The sequence below is a fragment of the Diceros bicornis genome, chromosome 7 (genome assembly GCF_020826845.1).
Source record: "Diceros bicornis minor isolate mBicDic1 chromosome 7, mDicBic1.mat.cur, whole genome shotgun sequence".
Taxonomy (NCBI): Eukaryota; Metazoa; Chordata; class Mammalia; order Perissodactyla; family Rhinocerotidae; genus Diceros; species Diceros bicornis.
The window spans coordinates 74,897,349-74,912,784 of record NC_080746.1 but is presented as its reverse complement, the minus strand read 5'-3'; the positions used below and the strand labels follow the sequence as shown (position 1 = coordinate 74,912,784).

Here is a 15,436-nt window from a genome sequence, read left to right as displayed (position 1 = left end):
AGACTTCTAGGAATATTTTGTGAATATTTCATCATACCTAATAGTCTTTCTTTTAAAAACAAAAGGTACAGTTCTCCATCTGGATTTTGTCCTTAAAAAGATGTTTTTGAGATCTTTCTATGTAAGCACGTAGAGATCTACCTCGTTGTATTCCATTGTGTAGATGTCCCATAATTTATTTGTTTGATACTTGTTTTAACGGAGTTATAGAGAAAAAAAAAAGATTTACCCAGCCATGCATTTACATTTCAGTTAGGAAGACAAAACACATATTTGAGACTTAAGCATATCACAAGGACAATCTTAATCCGTTCTTCCCTTTGAAAGGGCTTAATGTACTCTGAAACACTTATGTTGCCCAAATACATGATTAAAGGAAGTTTTTTGTACTGAAATGGGACATCATGTATCTTCTGAGTAACTTTATTAGTGAGGTCAGTATCATTTAGTTTGTAATTAAAATTGTTATTGCCTGGCTGGGTACCACATGGATGTACAGACTATAGAGTCTCAAACAGTCAAATTCAACTTTATATCTTGGGAAATTCTGAAAATAAAAATAATTTTGATGGGGCACATTTTCTAGCATGGGCTGCCAGACTTGATTTTTTAAAAATGATAATTGCTAACTGGTGTCTTACATCAAAAATTGAAAGCTATAATTTTTTTTTTTTTTTTTTTGTGAGGAATATCAGCCCTGAGCTAGCATCCATGCCAATCCTCCTCTTTTTGCTGAGGAAGACTGGCCCTGGGCTAACATCTGTGCCCATCTTCCTCCACTTTATATGGGACGCCACCACAGCATGGCCTGACAAATGGTGTCGGTGCGTGCCTGGGATTCGAACCCAGGCCGCCAGCAGCGGAGTGCACACACTTAACCGCCACACCATGGGGTCGGCCCCGAAAGCTATAAATTTTTTAAGGCTTACTTTGGGGAGACATTTTCACATAGCTTGATGTTTTGTTGTTAAAGGCATGGTGGAGCTAGTTCCTGCCTCAGATACCCTCCGGAAAATTCAAGTGGAATATGGTGTGACCGGATCCTTTAAAGACAAACCACTTGCAGAGTGGCTGAGGAAATACAATCCCTCTGAAGAGGAATATGAAAAGGTGATTAGCATGTCTTCTTATGTTACCGAACCTCTTAATTCTCAAGTTCGTATGCCCAATGCGCAGTAAGCCAAACACTGAGACATCTGTTCTGGGAGATGGAGAAAGGTTTATTCAAGTTGGCCAAGATGAGAAAGCAAGAGCATGGGATCTCTCAAATCCGCCTTAACAAGAGAAGAAGGCAGGATGTTTTATAGAGCTAAGGGGTGTAGCAGGAGGAGTTTCAGAGAAACAAAAGGGTTATCGCATTTCTTTCACTCCGATAAGCCCCTGGCCAATCTGACTTCTGGGGTCAGTGGCAGCTGGGGGCTGGTTATTTGGTGATCCTTGAGGGCATTCTCTTTATTCTGTAAAACAAACTAATAAATCCTTGTGACCCTTGAGTTACCCCTCAGGTTAAACAGGAAAATAGCAAATTGACAAGATTAACTTCTTTTCATAATAAGGTCGAAAGGTAGTCTTATTGAATATTTATAGTAACCCTCAGGTACCCGACTTCACTCATTCTAAATAACTTTGTCAAAAATATATTACATAAGTCTTAAGTGCTTTCATTTTCCAGCTCTAGTGACTAGCCATTTAGTCTAAGTTGTGAAAACAGCATCTTTCTCCAACTAAAGAAAAGAATATAAAAACAGAAAGCATTTAATGGCAGGAATCTGACTGAAACCAATGCTAAATGACCCAAAAAACATTTGAAACGTGTTTAGAGGCCAGCAAAACAGGTATTTTTATAACTCAGAAAGTTGTATTTCACAAAGATCTTGGGAAAAGTTACGGAAATGAATAAGAGTGGCTGCATCATATGGTAGTTAAGAGCAAGATTATGGGCCAGACTCTCTGGGCTTGAATTCAGGTCCCAAGTCACTCACCAGCTATAGAGCCTTGTGCAGATTATTAACCTCTCTGTGCCTCAGTGACCTCTGCTATAACACATTATAGTACATATTATAGTATTGTAGTATATATTATGGTGGTAAAAAATAATAGTACTGTAAGGTTTTGTGAGAATTAAATGAATATATATAAAGTACTACATAGTGTAAATTCTATAATTGATAGCTATTCTTATTATTGGAGGCATCAATTTTTTGTTTTAGTAGACTTTTGAATTACATAATAGGAAAGGGAAATTTCTTAGGACGTAAGGCCTCTAATGATCCTAAATTGGCCTAAGGAAGACTCAGGAACACTTTCAGTGGTGATGTAAGAAGATCCCAGTTTTTTTTTTAAATTATTTTCTTACATTATGTAAATTTAAGGAGTACATCATTATATATATATTTTTTTTAACGTTTATTTTTTTTTCCCCCCAAAGCCCCAGTAGATAGTTGTATGTCATAGTTGCACATCCTTCTAGTTGCTGTATGTGGGACGCAGCCTCAGCGTGGCCAGAGAAGCGGTGTGTCGGTGCTCACCCGGGATCCGAACCTGGGCCACCAGCAGTGGAGCGCGCGCACCCAACCTCTAAGCCACGGGGCCGGCCCATTATATTTTGATTTCTGTATATAGACTACATCGTGTTGACCACCCAAAGAGTAATTACCATCCATCACCGACACATGTGCCCTATTAGCCCTTTTGCCTTCCTTCCTCCCTGCTTCCCCTCCGGTAACCACCAATCTAATCTCTGTATCTATGTGCTTGTTTGTTGTTGTTGTTTTTATCTTCAACATATGAGTGAAATCACACGATATTTGACTTTCTCCCAGAAGATCTGAGTTTTAATGTCATTTGCCTGCCCAGTTTATGTCAAATCATTAATGCATCACGTTTACAGATAGATACATTCAAATGCTATCTGTTGACCTAAGAAAATGAAGTAGAAGAATTTTGTCCTTTGTTGGTCTTTTAAACTGTTTAAGATCACTCCCTTTTCTTACTTCTTTGTGGTTTGGGGAAAGCAGTGTAGCAGAAGTCAATACTTGTTTATAGTAATGGTGGCTCTTTTGTGATTTTGGGTAAGTTATTTGACACAAAACAATTGTCAAATAACATACATTGAATGCCTTTAATGCATTTGGCTTTTTTATGTGCTTTACTAAGTAGGAGGATATATAATATTGTAGAGTCACATTGCCTGGGTTTAAATATTGGCTCTGCCACCTAACACTTATGTGATCTCAGGCAAATAACCTCTCTGTGTTTCAGTTTCCCTCATATATAAAATGGCGATAATAACAGTACCTATGTCATTGGTTTGTTGTGAGATTTTAAATGAGTTAATGTATACATACATGCATACACATGTACTGTGTGTGTGGAGAAAGAGTAGTGCAGTGCCTGGTTTGGGATAAGTGCTGTGTAAACATTTGCTGTTATCATCATCATCATCATCATCATCAGTAATGATTTCTCGGGGATTATAGAATAAAATTAACCACATGGACATGTAGAGCTATATGACTTCTCCATTCAGAAATGTAGTATCTTGAGAATAAACTAAATGCAGAAGCTTTAGATAAAAATATTCATTGTATGGATCTTGCTGGATCCTTCTGTATGATATTATGTTAGTAATTTAATCCCCAAGATAGCAGGACTAAAGTGAAAGAAGCTCTCCAGCTTTGAGAAACTTGCAGATGACACATAGGGAGTCACCAAATGGGCAAAACAACACATTAAATATATTATTGGATGTTTAAAGATATAAGCTGGCTTTCTTTACACATGCCCTCCCTATAAGCCAAAAAAAATGAAGAATATTTTTTAATCAGATTAATCTTTGGCCCAGTGTTACCTCTTGTGGTAAGCAGCAGAGCCTGTGAGGAGCAGGGTTCCACAAACAAGATGCCTAAAGGATGTTCAAACGCAGCAAGTACCCTAAGTAGGGACTGGTGGGATCTCCGCCTGTTAAAAGACAAAAGCTAGAGAGAAGGGACAATAACCACCTTTAGAAGAGTGTTTTTGTTTTTGAGACACGAAAAGGCTAGCTGTTGTTACCATAACCCAGCTTACAAATTGTTGAGAAAGTGGATTATAGTAGTGTTTTCAAAGAGTGATGAATTACTGTAATCTTGTAACCCTGCCTGTTTTAAAAATAATTTTTTTCCTAAAATAATTTTATATCTTTATTATAGGCTTCTGAGAATTTTATCTATTCTTGTGCTGGATGCTGCGTAGCCACCTATGTTTTAGGCATCTGTGATCGTCACAATGACAATATAATGCTTCGAAGCACAGGACACATGTTTCACATTGACTTTGGAAAGTTTTTGGGCCACGCACAGATGTTTGGTAGCTTCAAAAGGTACTAATACTGTTACTGTTGTTGCTAAAGAAAAGAGGTGCTTCCTATTTCACAAATTAACGTCCCAAATCTTGCCTTTTTTCTTGCTGTTTGCTTTGTAGCTCCCTTTGAGCATAACTGGGGATGAAAAAGGCCCTAAGAGATGACTTTACCATGTAGTAGACAAGAATGAGTATGTGTGTGTAACCTTTGTTGAAATGAATTAAGGTGTATTTTATTTTATTTTATCTAGTTAGTGGTACCTATTAAAAATGTTTCTATTTGCATAATAGCAATGAGTACAAAATTTTTCTCTCTGTGTTTATCACTACTGTTTGATCTCAAATATCACCTTGGAAACAATTTCATATATAAGCTCTATCTAAATAATGAGATTATCTGATGGCTTTCCTGAAAATGTGAATTTTTAAAAATTATGCAAATTGAAAACTGCCTGATACTAAGTTTCCCAGTTGCAAATTGCTTTGGCTCAGATAGCTTAGTTCAATAACCATGTATAGAAATAGCACTATTTGAATAACTTCTATAAATAATACTTTGTATGTACTTTCTTTTACATAGAGATCGGGCTCCTTTTGTGCTGACCTCTGATATGGCATATGTCATTAATGGAGGTGAAAAGCCCACCATTCGTTTCCAGTTGTTTGTGGACCTCTGCTGTCAGGCCTACAACTTGATAAGAAAGCAAACAAACCTCTTTCTTAACCTCCTTTCACTGGTAACTCTGTTCTTTACAAGCATTTGATTAATTTTATATTAATGCTTCTGTGTATCAATATCTAAAAAAGGATACTTTGTGATTTTTGGAATAAAATTTACTGTAGTTTCAAATGTCAGATATATTATTACCAAAATATTTGAAAATTACTGTTATGTGAAATATGCCAGACACCATTTATATAAAAAATAAGTCACTAGAGCAGTTACCCTGGGGATGAGGGGTATTAGTAACTGAAAGGGACCCTGAGAGGGTCATCTGTGATGCTGGTAAATAATTGGTGTCTTCATCTGGATGTGTTCTGATTGTGAACATTCATTAAGCTGTACACTTAAGATTTCTGTACTTTTCTGGATGTATATTAAGTGAAAAGTAAAAACAAACAAAAAAAGCCACTGTGATTTTTTTATTGTGACTGAAATTGATGTAGAAACAGATGACTAGACAAAAGATCTGGATTTCACAGCTTTTAGTCCATAAATTGGCTTTGTGACTTCTAACAATTGACTTCCTTGGCCTCAATTTTTCTCATTTATAAGAGAATCACTTAGGTCCCTAAAACACTAACAGACTCCTTAAACCTCAGATTGTTTTTGTTTGCTTTAGTTCTGATTACTTGGCCACCTTTTAGGGAGGAGTGGGGAACAGACTTTTAAAAAATTTAACTCACAAACTTTTTTTCCCCTTCCTGTAGATGATTCCTTCAGGGTTACCAGAACTTACAAGTATTCAAGATTTAAAATATGTTAGAGATGCACTTCAACCCCAAACTACAGATGCAGAAGCTACAATTTTCTTTACTAGGTAAGACATATTTAAGTATATTGGAGAAGGCACATACAGTTTAGCTTTGATTTGTTTTCCTTAGTTTAAACAAATGCTGTATATCAAAATACTGATTTACAGGAAAAAATTGTGATTCACAGGATTAACAAATAGTAGATTTGTCAAAAGTTTATCTTATGTCAAAAGTTTATTTACTGAATAAATATAAAGGATTTGCAATAGCACTTTATTTATTTATTTATTTATTTTGTGAGGATGATTAGCCCTGAGCTAACGTCCGATGCCAATCCTCTTTGCTGAGGAAGATTGGCCCTGGGCTAACATCCACGCCCATCTTCCTCTACTCTACATGGGACTCCATCACGGCAAGGCTTGACAAGCCGTGCGTTGATGCGCCCCTGGGATCCAAATCCACGAACCTTGGGCCGCCGAAGTGGAGTGTGCCGGCTTAACCGCTACGCCACTGGGCCGGCCCGCAATAGCACTTTAATAAGTACATTTATTTATCTCAAAATGTGATCTCAAGATTTATTTAGTATATGATTTCAGTTATAAACATCCTATTTATGAACTGTTTCTGTGAAACATATTTTCTACAGTGCTGAATACAAGGTTTTTTCCTAAAATGATATCTACACTAATCGATTTTTCAGGATTCTACCATAACAATTTTTATGGATAGCATAGGTACTTAAAACAGCGAACTCTGGGACATTGCTGTAGTAAATTGTTATTATATGACGTAGTACTTGAAACACATAGACCAGTGACTGGCATTTGAACTTGTCGTTATTGCTTTAAAAGCAGATCTTCCTGGAAAATATGTTCTAAAGGTCTGGTGACCAGGCTGGTCACTGGCTAGTGGTACCACCTCATTATAATGCCATATTAGGGAGGGGTACGTGAGCTCATGTTCTTTTCTCTCCTTTTTCTCTTGCCTTCTTCCTCTCAGTGGAGAAGAGGTAGAAAACACTGGACTGGACTTCCCTAGTCTCAAGAGTCTGAGCTGAATTGAATTGAAGGAAGCTGACTTTTGTATAGCCTTCCAAACTAATCCTGATAATTTAGGTATTGATGGGTTTTGTTTTGTTTTTTAAAAGAGATTTGTTGGCTCCCCTGGGCACAACTATAGAGCAGGCACTTATTAGTCTGCTTGGGCTGCCATAACAAAATACCAGAGATGAGGTGGCTTAAACACACAAATTTATTTTCTCATAGTTCTGGAGGCTGGGAAGTCCAAGATCAAGGTGCTGGCTGATTTGCTTCCTAAGGTGAGGGCTCTAGGTTACAGGTGACGGACTTTTTGCTCTTTCCCCACATGAAGGAAGGAGATAGAGCAAGAAAGCCTGTGGTTTCTTGTCTCTTCGTATAAGGACCTAATCCTATTGGATCGGGGCTCTACCCTCATGGCCTTGTTGAACCATAGTTACTAACTTCATAAAGGCTCTATGGGATTGGGGCTTCAACATATGAATTTTGGGGGACGCAAATATTCAGTACAGAGGAAGGTAAAAACCTTTGTGTGAGGTTATCTGACCTTTCTTTTTTAATCTCTTTCCTCTTTCTGTATTCCTTTATCCTGTTTTTGAGACTTCTTATTTCCTTTGCTTGCCTAAAATGTATTATCCAGGCCTGCCTTCCAAATTTATACCATCCAAACTCCCCATCCTGTCAAAACTTCTTTTTCCAACTGAGGGAAATTATGATTATCTGAAGATGGTATCTAATACCAGATTCTACTATTCTACTCTTTGATAGAAGAGATTTTTTAAAAATTTGGATTACTTTGGATGCTTCCTTCTATACCTGTTTAATTGTCACCTTCCCCATTTATTACAGGGAAGAAAATAATGAATCATCTTTCTGGCATTATACCAATCATCTTCTATCCCTAATAGCTTTTCTTTTTTTTTTTTTTTTTTTTGGTGAGGAGGATTAGCCGTGAGCTAACATCTGTTGCCAATCCTCTTCTTTTTTGCTGAGGAAGATTGGCCCTGGGCTAACATCCATGCCCATCTTCCTCTACTTTATATATGTGGGACGCCTGCCACAGCATGGCTTGATGAGCAGTGCAGGAGTCTGCGCCTGGGATCTGAACCTGTGAACCCCAGGCCACCAAAGTGGAGTGTGCGAACTTAACCACTACGCCACCGGGCCAGCCCCCTAATAGCTTTTTAATTAGTATTGGGCCCCACAGAGCTCAAGGAATCCAAGCATCATTTCTTGGAGACAGTGGGATGGGATGGAATGGAGACTTTCTTGTGCTAAAATTTTTTGTTGGGGTGAGATATATTTTAATGGGTTTTTGTCCTATAGAACAAAGGGGGTCCTTGGCAAAGTGAGAATCTGTTAATATGGATGAAATATGAATGTTTTTTATCTTTTATTATGTTAAAAGAATTGAGCGTGTATTCTCATGAACATTTACTGTTAACACATTTTCTGATTATTTTGTAGGCTGATTGAATCAAGTTTGGGAAGCATTGCCACAAAGTTTAACTTCTTCATTCACAACCTTGCTCAGTTGCGTTTTTCTGGTCTTCCTTCCAATGATGAACCCATCCTTTCATTTTCACCCAAAACATACTCCTTTAGACAAGATGGTCGAATCAAGGAAGTCTCTGTTTTCACTTATCATAAGAAATACAACCCAGATAAACATTACGTAAGTTTGTAGAGACTCATGGGTGCATTATTGTCCTTTCCTTCTTCCTGCATTGACTCTGCTAAAGTTCCAAGCATTCATTCTTTTCAAACTTCTTTCTTCCATGGATGGTCCAAAAATAAATAATTGTACTTGGAGCATCCCTAATTGTTCTTTGGTATTTATTTCTTGGTAAATTTGCTCTAAACCCATGAGGGACAAATGATATTCTTCCTTTCACAGACAGGACTAAAAGGGTGGTGCTATTTTGCTTTTCTCTTTCCTTATCTTCAATTTGTTCTTAATTTCAAAGGTAAAGCTTGCTCATTGTAGCAAATTCAACCAATATGGAAGCATATAAAGTATAAGTCTAAGTTGTCATTCCACTCTCCAGGGATGAAATATTTTAAAACACACACACAAATAAAGTTTGTTTTTGAACAAAAACGGGATCTTCAGCGTGCTTTTTTTCTCCCCTCAATATATTTTTCACCTTTGTGCTAATATTTTTGTTGGATAATACTTTGTAGTACTGTCAGTCTTTAAATTTTTGACAAATTGATAGATTTTAGAAAACGACTTCACCGTTTTAATTTTCACCTATTTTTTATTAGTAGTAAATTTTTGTATGTTTATTGAGTATTTTATCCTAACACCATTTTATTCAGTAGTCTGTTCTTTCCCTCAATGATTTATAATGCCATCTTTAAATATACTAAGTTCATATATATCCTTGAATTTATTTCTGGTCTTCTGTAGATATATCTGACTCTGCACCAGTATTTTACTCTTTAAAGTACTGTGACTCTATAATTGTTAAACATCCAGTAAGATAAGTTTTCACTCATCCCCTTGCTGCCATAAATTTTGACTTTTTTCTCACTCTCTTAAATGAACTTTTATGTATTATTTTCATTGGAAATGCACTCAATTTATAAATTTGGGAAATACATTTATTATATTTAATCCTGGAAATAAAATAACTTGCATTTTCCCGTTCTTGTTTATATATCTTACAATGGTTAAGATCACTCTTAGAATGTAGTTAGATGTGCTATATTTATGAGGACTTTTATATTTGCTGTTTCCTATTGGTGACGTATATATTACCAAGTTAAAAGCATTTGGACTACGTATAATGGTCAAGCTGTAAATTTTCTGTCAGGAAAGGTTTTATTATAAATCTAATGTGTTTGGGGTGTGATTTCTTTTCAGATTTATGTAGTCCGAATTTTAAGGGAAGGACAGCTTGAACCATCATTTGTATTCCGGACATTTGATGAGTTTCAGGAACTTCACAATAAGCTCAGTATTATTTTTCCACTTTGGAAGTTACCAGGGTATGTTCCCATCCTTGTACATTCATCTTTTTTTAATAGGAAACAATTTCATTATCATCAAGTGTAGGTCAAAAGCTTTGTGTTAAACACTTAGTAAGATACTATGGACCATGTGTGACTTATTTTTCTTTGTATCACAAGGACCTAATACAGTACCAGATACAGACAAGGAACTGTAAGTTTTTGTTGAATGAATAAATGATCAAGATCTTAAACTTAAAATATAGGATTTTCCAGCCTTCTGATTTTAGCTGAAGCTTTAAATTTGTAGTCTCTACCACAGTAAGCAACACAAGATAATAATTTGGAATCTTGGTTTTAAAAAGTCAGATTTTTAAATTACTGCAGAAATAATCTATTATGGCCGTACTGAGCTCCTCTGAAAAATAATAAGCTGAGGCATTGAGACTGTTAAAATCTTAGTGCTTAGTTTTGTATCTGATACCCTTTGGAAACGCTCAGTTTTAATGTAGCTAATGACCAGTAGATTTCCTGTATCAAGTTGCTCATATTCTTATCAGACTAGATTTCAAAAGTAAGGAGGAAGCAAAGTGGGTATCAGAGTTTATTTCCATTTGCAGTCTCATTTTTCCACTACCACCAAAATAAGCAGAATTAAGATTATCTTGATATGAGCCCTATGTAGTTTGTGGATTTTACTGGTATCTACAATAGGTATGGCTGATTGAGTAATGATCATTTTGGAGGATAAGATCTGCATAAAATATTTGTGAATGATTAATCTTGAGAAGAAATAGGTAGAAAATAAATAATAAATATAGCAAATTAGCAAAACAGTACCTTTTGTACCAAGGTTCATAAAAGGATAATGGATACTTGAACTATTTCATCTCCAGTACTCTGAAGAGAAATCACAAAAATTTACAGTAGATTAAGACTCCACTTTGTATTTAAATATATAAAAAGTGTATTTCTAAGTGAATATTACACTCATTTCTATAAATACTTCCAGATGAAATAATTTTAAATCCCATTTGTTTTTCTTTCATAGCTTTCCTAATAGGATGGTTCTAGGAAGAACACACATAAAAGATGTAGCAGCCAAAAGAAAAATTGAGTTAAACAGTTATTTACAGAGTTTGATGAGTGCTTCAACGGATGTAGCAGAGGTGACTGTCCTACCTGAAAAGTAATAACATACTATTTTTTGTGCTACATAATATTTAAATTAATAAATCTTTTTCCTCTTCTATCTTAGTGTGATCTGGTTTGTACTTTTTTCCACCCTTTACTTCGTGATGAGAAAGCTGAAGGAATAGCTAGGTCTGCAGGTGAGATTATTTTTTCTCTTTATTGATGATTCATGGCTTCCCTCTGACCTGCAAGTCTATAACTTCTCAGTGGATGTGGCTGAGTGACAATGGGGTTACTGGCTGTAGTCCAGTGAAAATGAGAGGAGGGTGTTTTCTCTAAGCCAGTCTATTTCTGGATAAACTTAATTTTCCTGAAGGAGTGTGATTACTAAACAAACATTTATCAGTGCCTACTAGGTTCTTTACCTTTTCTTCCCCCTACATGTGATGGTCCTGGAATTAAAGTAAAATTTTTTTGTTGCAGCTTGAACCACTGCAAGCAAGATAAAATAAAGATGAACATATTTATATTTTCAGATGCCGGTCCCTTCAGTCCTACTCCAGGCCAAATAGGAGGAGCAGTGAAATTATCCCTCTCTTACCGAAATGGCACTCTCTTCATCATGGTGATGCACATCAAAGATCTTGTGAGTGGTTGCGAATCATGAGGGTTGTAGAGGGAACCTATACCTTAGTAGGAAGCACTACTGTTAAGGGAATGCTTTTCTTTGTAGGTTACTGAAGATGGGGCTGACCCAAATCCATATGTCAAAACATACCTACTTCCAGATACCCACAAAACATCCAAACGTAAAACAAAAATTTCACGAAAAACTAGGAATCCCACATTCAATGAAATGGTAAGTTAAAATCATTTCTAAAAATTTCTTAGATTTGTTTGAGATTTTAAATTTTAAACACTTGAAATTTAAATTTTTTAGGTATCAGTTGCTGAACTATTTAATGTACTAGTAAAGCAAATCAGTAGCAGTCCAATGGTATTTAATAAAATGGTGCAGAATTAAACCCTCAATCATAGACCCTTAGGTTTTAGAAAGATCTTAGGGGCCATTATTCAGCTCCTTTTCCATTGCTTGAACCCCCTCTACAAAAGGGGATGTCAATCTGTGTTGAAATACTTCCAGCCCATCTAGTTGGTTTTGGGCAGCTCCAACTCTTAGATTATTTTTATAATGAGCTGAAATCTTCACTCCCTGTAGTTTGCACCTATAAGTCTCAGTTGTACCTCTTGGAAGCACACAGCACTACTCTTCCTCCTCCTGTGTGGCAGCCCGTCAGATAATTGAAGTTCAGATGCCCTTCCTGCTTATTCTTTTAAAACATCTTCAGTACCTTTACCTTTGTTTGATAGGATGTAGTTTCAAAATCATCCTCCTAATTTGTTGTAGTCTGTCAGCAACGCTCTTAAAATAGAGTGCACCTAATGGAAAGCAGTAAGCAAACCATCAGCTGAACAGTGTGGAGCAGAACTGTGACTTTGCTGAGCCACTGATAGTCCACTTGCAAACTTACTAATCTATTAAAACCTGCTAACCCTTAGTCAACTGCTTCTTTAGGATAAACACCACCCCAACACCATAAGTACAGTACCATTAAGTATAACACCTTAAGTACAGTACTCAATGTAATATAACACTACATTAACTACATGTAATGTTAATGTACACTTATATGTACATTAACTTATTTGTGTACATTAACATTACATCCACATGTCTGGGTAGAGATTTGGAAGCAGATAATTCTGAATTTTCATCAAGGTTATAAATGTATTAAAATCGTACAATGTCCTTTCAGCCCTTTAAAAACATATAAAATGTTTGGTGAAGACCAATTGGTATTATTCTCAAGAAGTAGTATATTGGCTTTTTTCTAGTTAGTGTTGTACTTTCAAGAAAACGAAATGTCAGTTTTTTAGTTCTTATAGTCAAACAGTGAGAAGGACTAGGTTAAGGAGATGTTTCTCAGAAGTTACAGTGAGGCTTTCTTGAAAAAAAAATTCTCAGTATTGAATGTGGTGAGTGTTTGAAAGAGAATAGTTTTCAACACTTCAGATTTGCTGTAAACTGCATTTATAGTTGGTGAGTTTGCACTGGATAGTCAGAAATTATCATTTCATGGTATATAAAATCCAACAGGAAAAAGACAAAAGGAAATTTAATTTCTCATTTTTTGTACAATAATTATAATTATACTATCCCAACTTGCTTCCTTCCATTATCTTTTTCCTAGCTATTAGATCATCTTAAGTCATGCTTCCATGTAATTTCTCTTCCCTTACCCATACCTCTGTCTCAGAAAAAACATGCTTTTAGTTTTTAGCAATAGTAATTTTCTACTTTGTGCATTCCTATGTCAGACTCTCAGAGGAATGATAATACAATCCAAGACTGAAATACAGAATGTGCATCCAAAGTATGAAACAGATTCCACCAGATGTGTCATGATCAATGTCAGTAATTGTAGTCACTCTAATAATCTCACTCATATTTTTACTTAAAATAACCCAAGAAACCAAACAAATAAATCATTTGTAACTTACTGTTTCTTTTTTGCCTTTGCTGTAGCTTGTGTACAGTGGATATAGCAAAGAAACCCTAAGACAGAGAGAACTTCAACTAAGTGTACTCAGTGCAGAATCTCTGCGGGAGAATTTTTTCTTGGGTGGAATAACCCTGCCTTTGAAAGATTTCAACTTGAGCAAAGAGACGGTTAAGTGGTATCAGCTGACTGCAGCAACCTATTTGTAAGCTAGTGAATTTCTGAGCTTTGGAGGCAAGAGCAGTTATAGACTTGTGCACGCGCGCGCACGCACACACATGCACTTATGGACTTTGTATAGTATTTTTATACTTGGACAGAAATTATAAAGTAAATGTACTTGTTGCATTTCAACACATCTGTTGGACCAAGAGTCATATAACTAACTTTTATGAATTTGTTGAAGCCATTGCCGTTTTAAAGTCACATAGAATACTATAAACCCTAAACTTAATATATAATAAGTCCTGAGAAAGAGTGAGTTGAAGGATTTAACCCTTTCTTGAGTAATTCAGAATAGCTTTCGTGTGGTCTGATGGTACTGTGTCAGGTCAGCCACCTGTTTTACATTATTTCTTACACAGACATGGCATGTTTGTTTGCCTGTTTTGCACCTTTTACAGCCTTTACCACTGTGTATGTTCACAAACACCAAAGGAAAGGAAAGGTGCAGGATGTTACCATAAAATGCAGCTGCTATCCACAGGGCCGAAAAGCAAAGCACAAATAATAGACAGTTATGTTAAGAACTACTAAGTAGTTTACAGAAGTAGGGGAAAATAATATTGCTTTTTTAAATTCATGTCTTCAAAGCCTTTTTCAGAATAAGTGCCAATCACTGAAGTTGTAAATAATGGTGCCTTAACTTCATATGCTTCCATGGCACTTCATTCTGATTTTTTTCCTGACTTGATAAATATTTAGTAGGTAGTTTTCACTCACTTTCAACTTACTAAAGACAAGAAATTATGTACTCTTACTAACTGTTTTCCCATAGAAAGATCATTTTCTCCACTTCTGATGTGTGACTTAGTTATTTAAATAGTCAGCCATTCGATTTATGTTTTTGTTGCCTAGTAATTGAAGGAGATTCATCGATATAGCACACACTAAATTCCATCATTCCATTATAATCCTACATTTACTCCCAAGTGTGAGTTGAAATTTGGTAATTTCACCTCCATATATCTATACTTGACTCCCTCATTAAACAAGTGAAAATTGTTCACCCATGTGCCCATTCCTCTTTGGTAGAAGAACTCCATGAGTAGGGCAGACTCTTCACAAGAGGCCAAGGACAAGGGTCCAGACTGAATTTTAACGTAGACTTTTATGGCAAAGTTTGTTTTGAAAGCTGTCTACTTACATATGTAAACATTGTACATTCATATGAATTACTTTCCTTAATATAATGGAATTCAGAATCATAAGGGACATGACTAAAATTATTCTACAGTAACTATTAAGAATAAGATTCATTTTTATTCATTCAACTTCACACATAATTTTGTGTTTAGTTTGGATAAATATGTACATATATTCATTCTCATGGCTAGAAGAGAAATTCAGACACTTTTTAAATGGTAATAGAGATTGTAGTAATCTAGTTGCTGTAAGATAACTGACAAAATATGCAATGAAGAATACCAAGAAAGAAAGGACAATCTCCAATTCACTTGCCCAGAACAGAATTTTTATGGACTTTGCAAATGTTTAAGGTAAATGGTGATACTTGTGGAGCAGAAATAGAAGAGTTAAGGATGTATCAGTGTGACAGGTTAAAAAAAAAAAAAACTTGAAATTTTTGGTGCCTAACACTAATGGTCCATTTGTAGGAAAGCCCGTGAGTACGATATACTAATGTCTTTTTCTTTTTTTAATGTTTAAATGTGTTGTCTATTTAATAAGTTAATTAAAATGCAGATCAAAGCA

The 15,436-nt window shown here is 35.8% G+C and overlaps 1 protein-coding gene across 3 annotated transcripts in view; it reads left to right on the top strand.

Moving 5' to 3' along the window:
- PIK3C2A (phosphatidylinositol-4-phosphate 3-kinase catalytic subunit type 2 alpha) overlaps positions 1-15,436 on the top strand; it is a 109,059-nt gene extending 93,623 nt beyond the window's left edge. For 2 of the 3 annotated variants that reach the window (XM_058546049.1, XM_058546050.1), the window contains exons 23-33: positions 974-1,110; positions 4,191-4,360; positions 4,922-5,078; positions 5,773-5,882; positions 8,322-8,529; positions 9,724-9,848; positions 10,861-10,978; positions 11,068-11,140; positions 11,480-11,589; positions 11,677-11,802; positions 13,531-15,436. In XM_058546049.1, the coding sequence (XP_058402032.1) occupies positions 974-1,110; positions 4,191-4,360; positions 4,922-5,078; positions 5,773-5,882; positions 8,322-8,529; positions 9,724-9,848; positions 10,861-10,978; positions 11,068-11,140; positions 11,480-11,589; positions 11,677-11,802; positions 13,531-13,713 (1,517 nt within the window). In that variant the 3' untranslated portion in view covers positions 13,714-15,436. Of the gene's footprint in view, positions 1-973; positions 1,111-4,190; positions 4,361-4,921; positions 5,079-5,772; positions 5,883-6,816; positions 7,116-8,321; positions 8,530-9,723; positions 9,849-10,860; positions 10,979-11,067; positions 11,141-11,479; positions 11,590-11,676; positions 11,803-13,530 lie in introns of those variants that run through there. The other variant, XM_058546051.1, reaches the window with a different exon arrangement.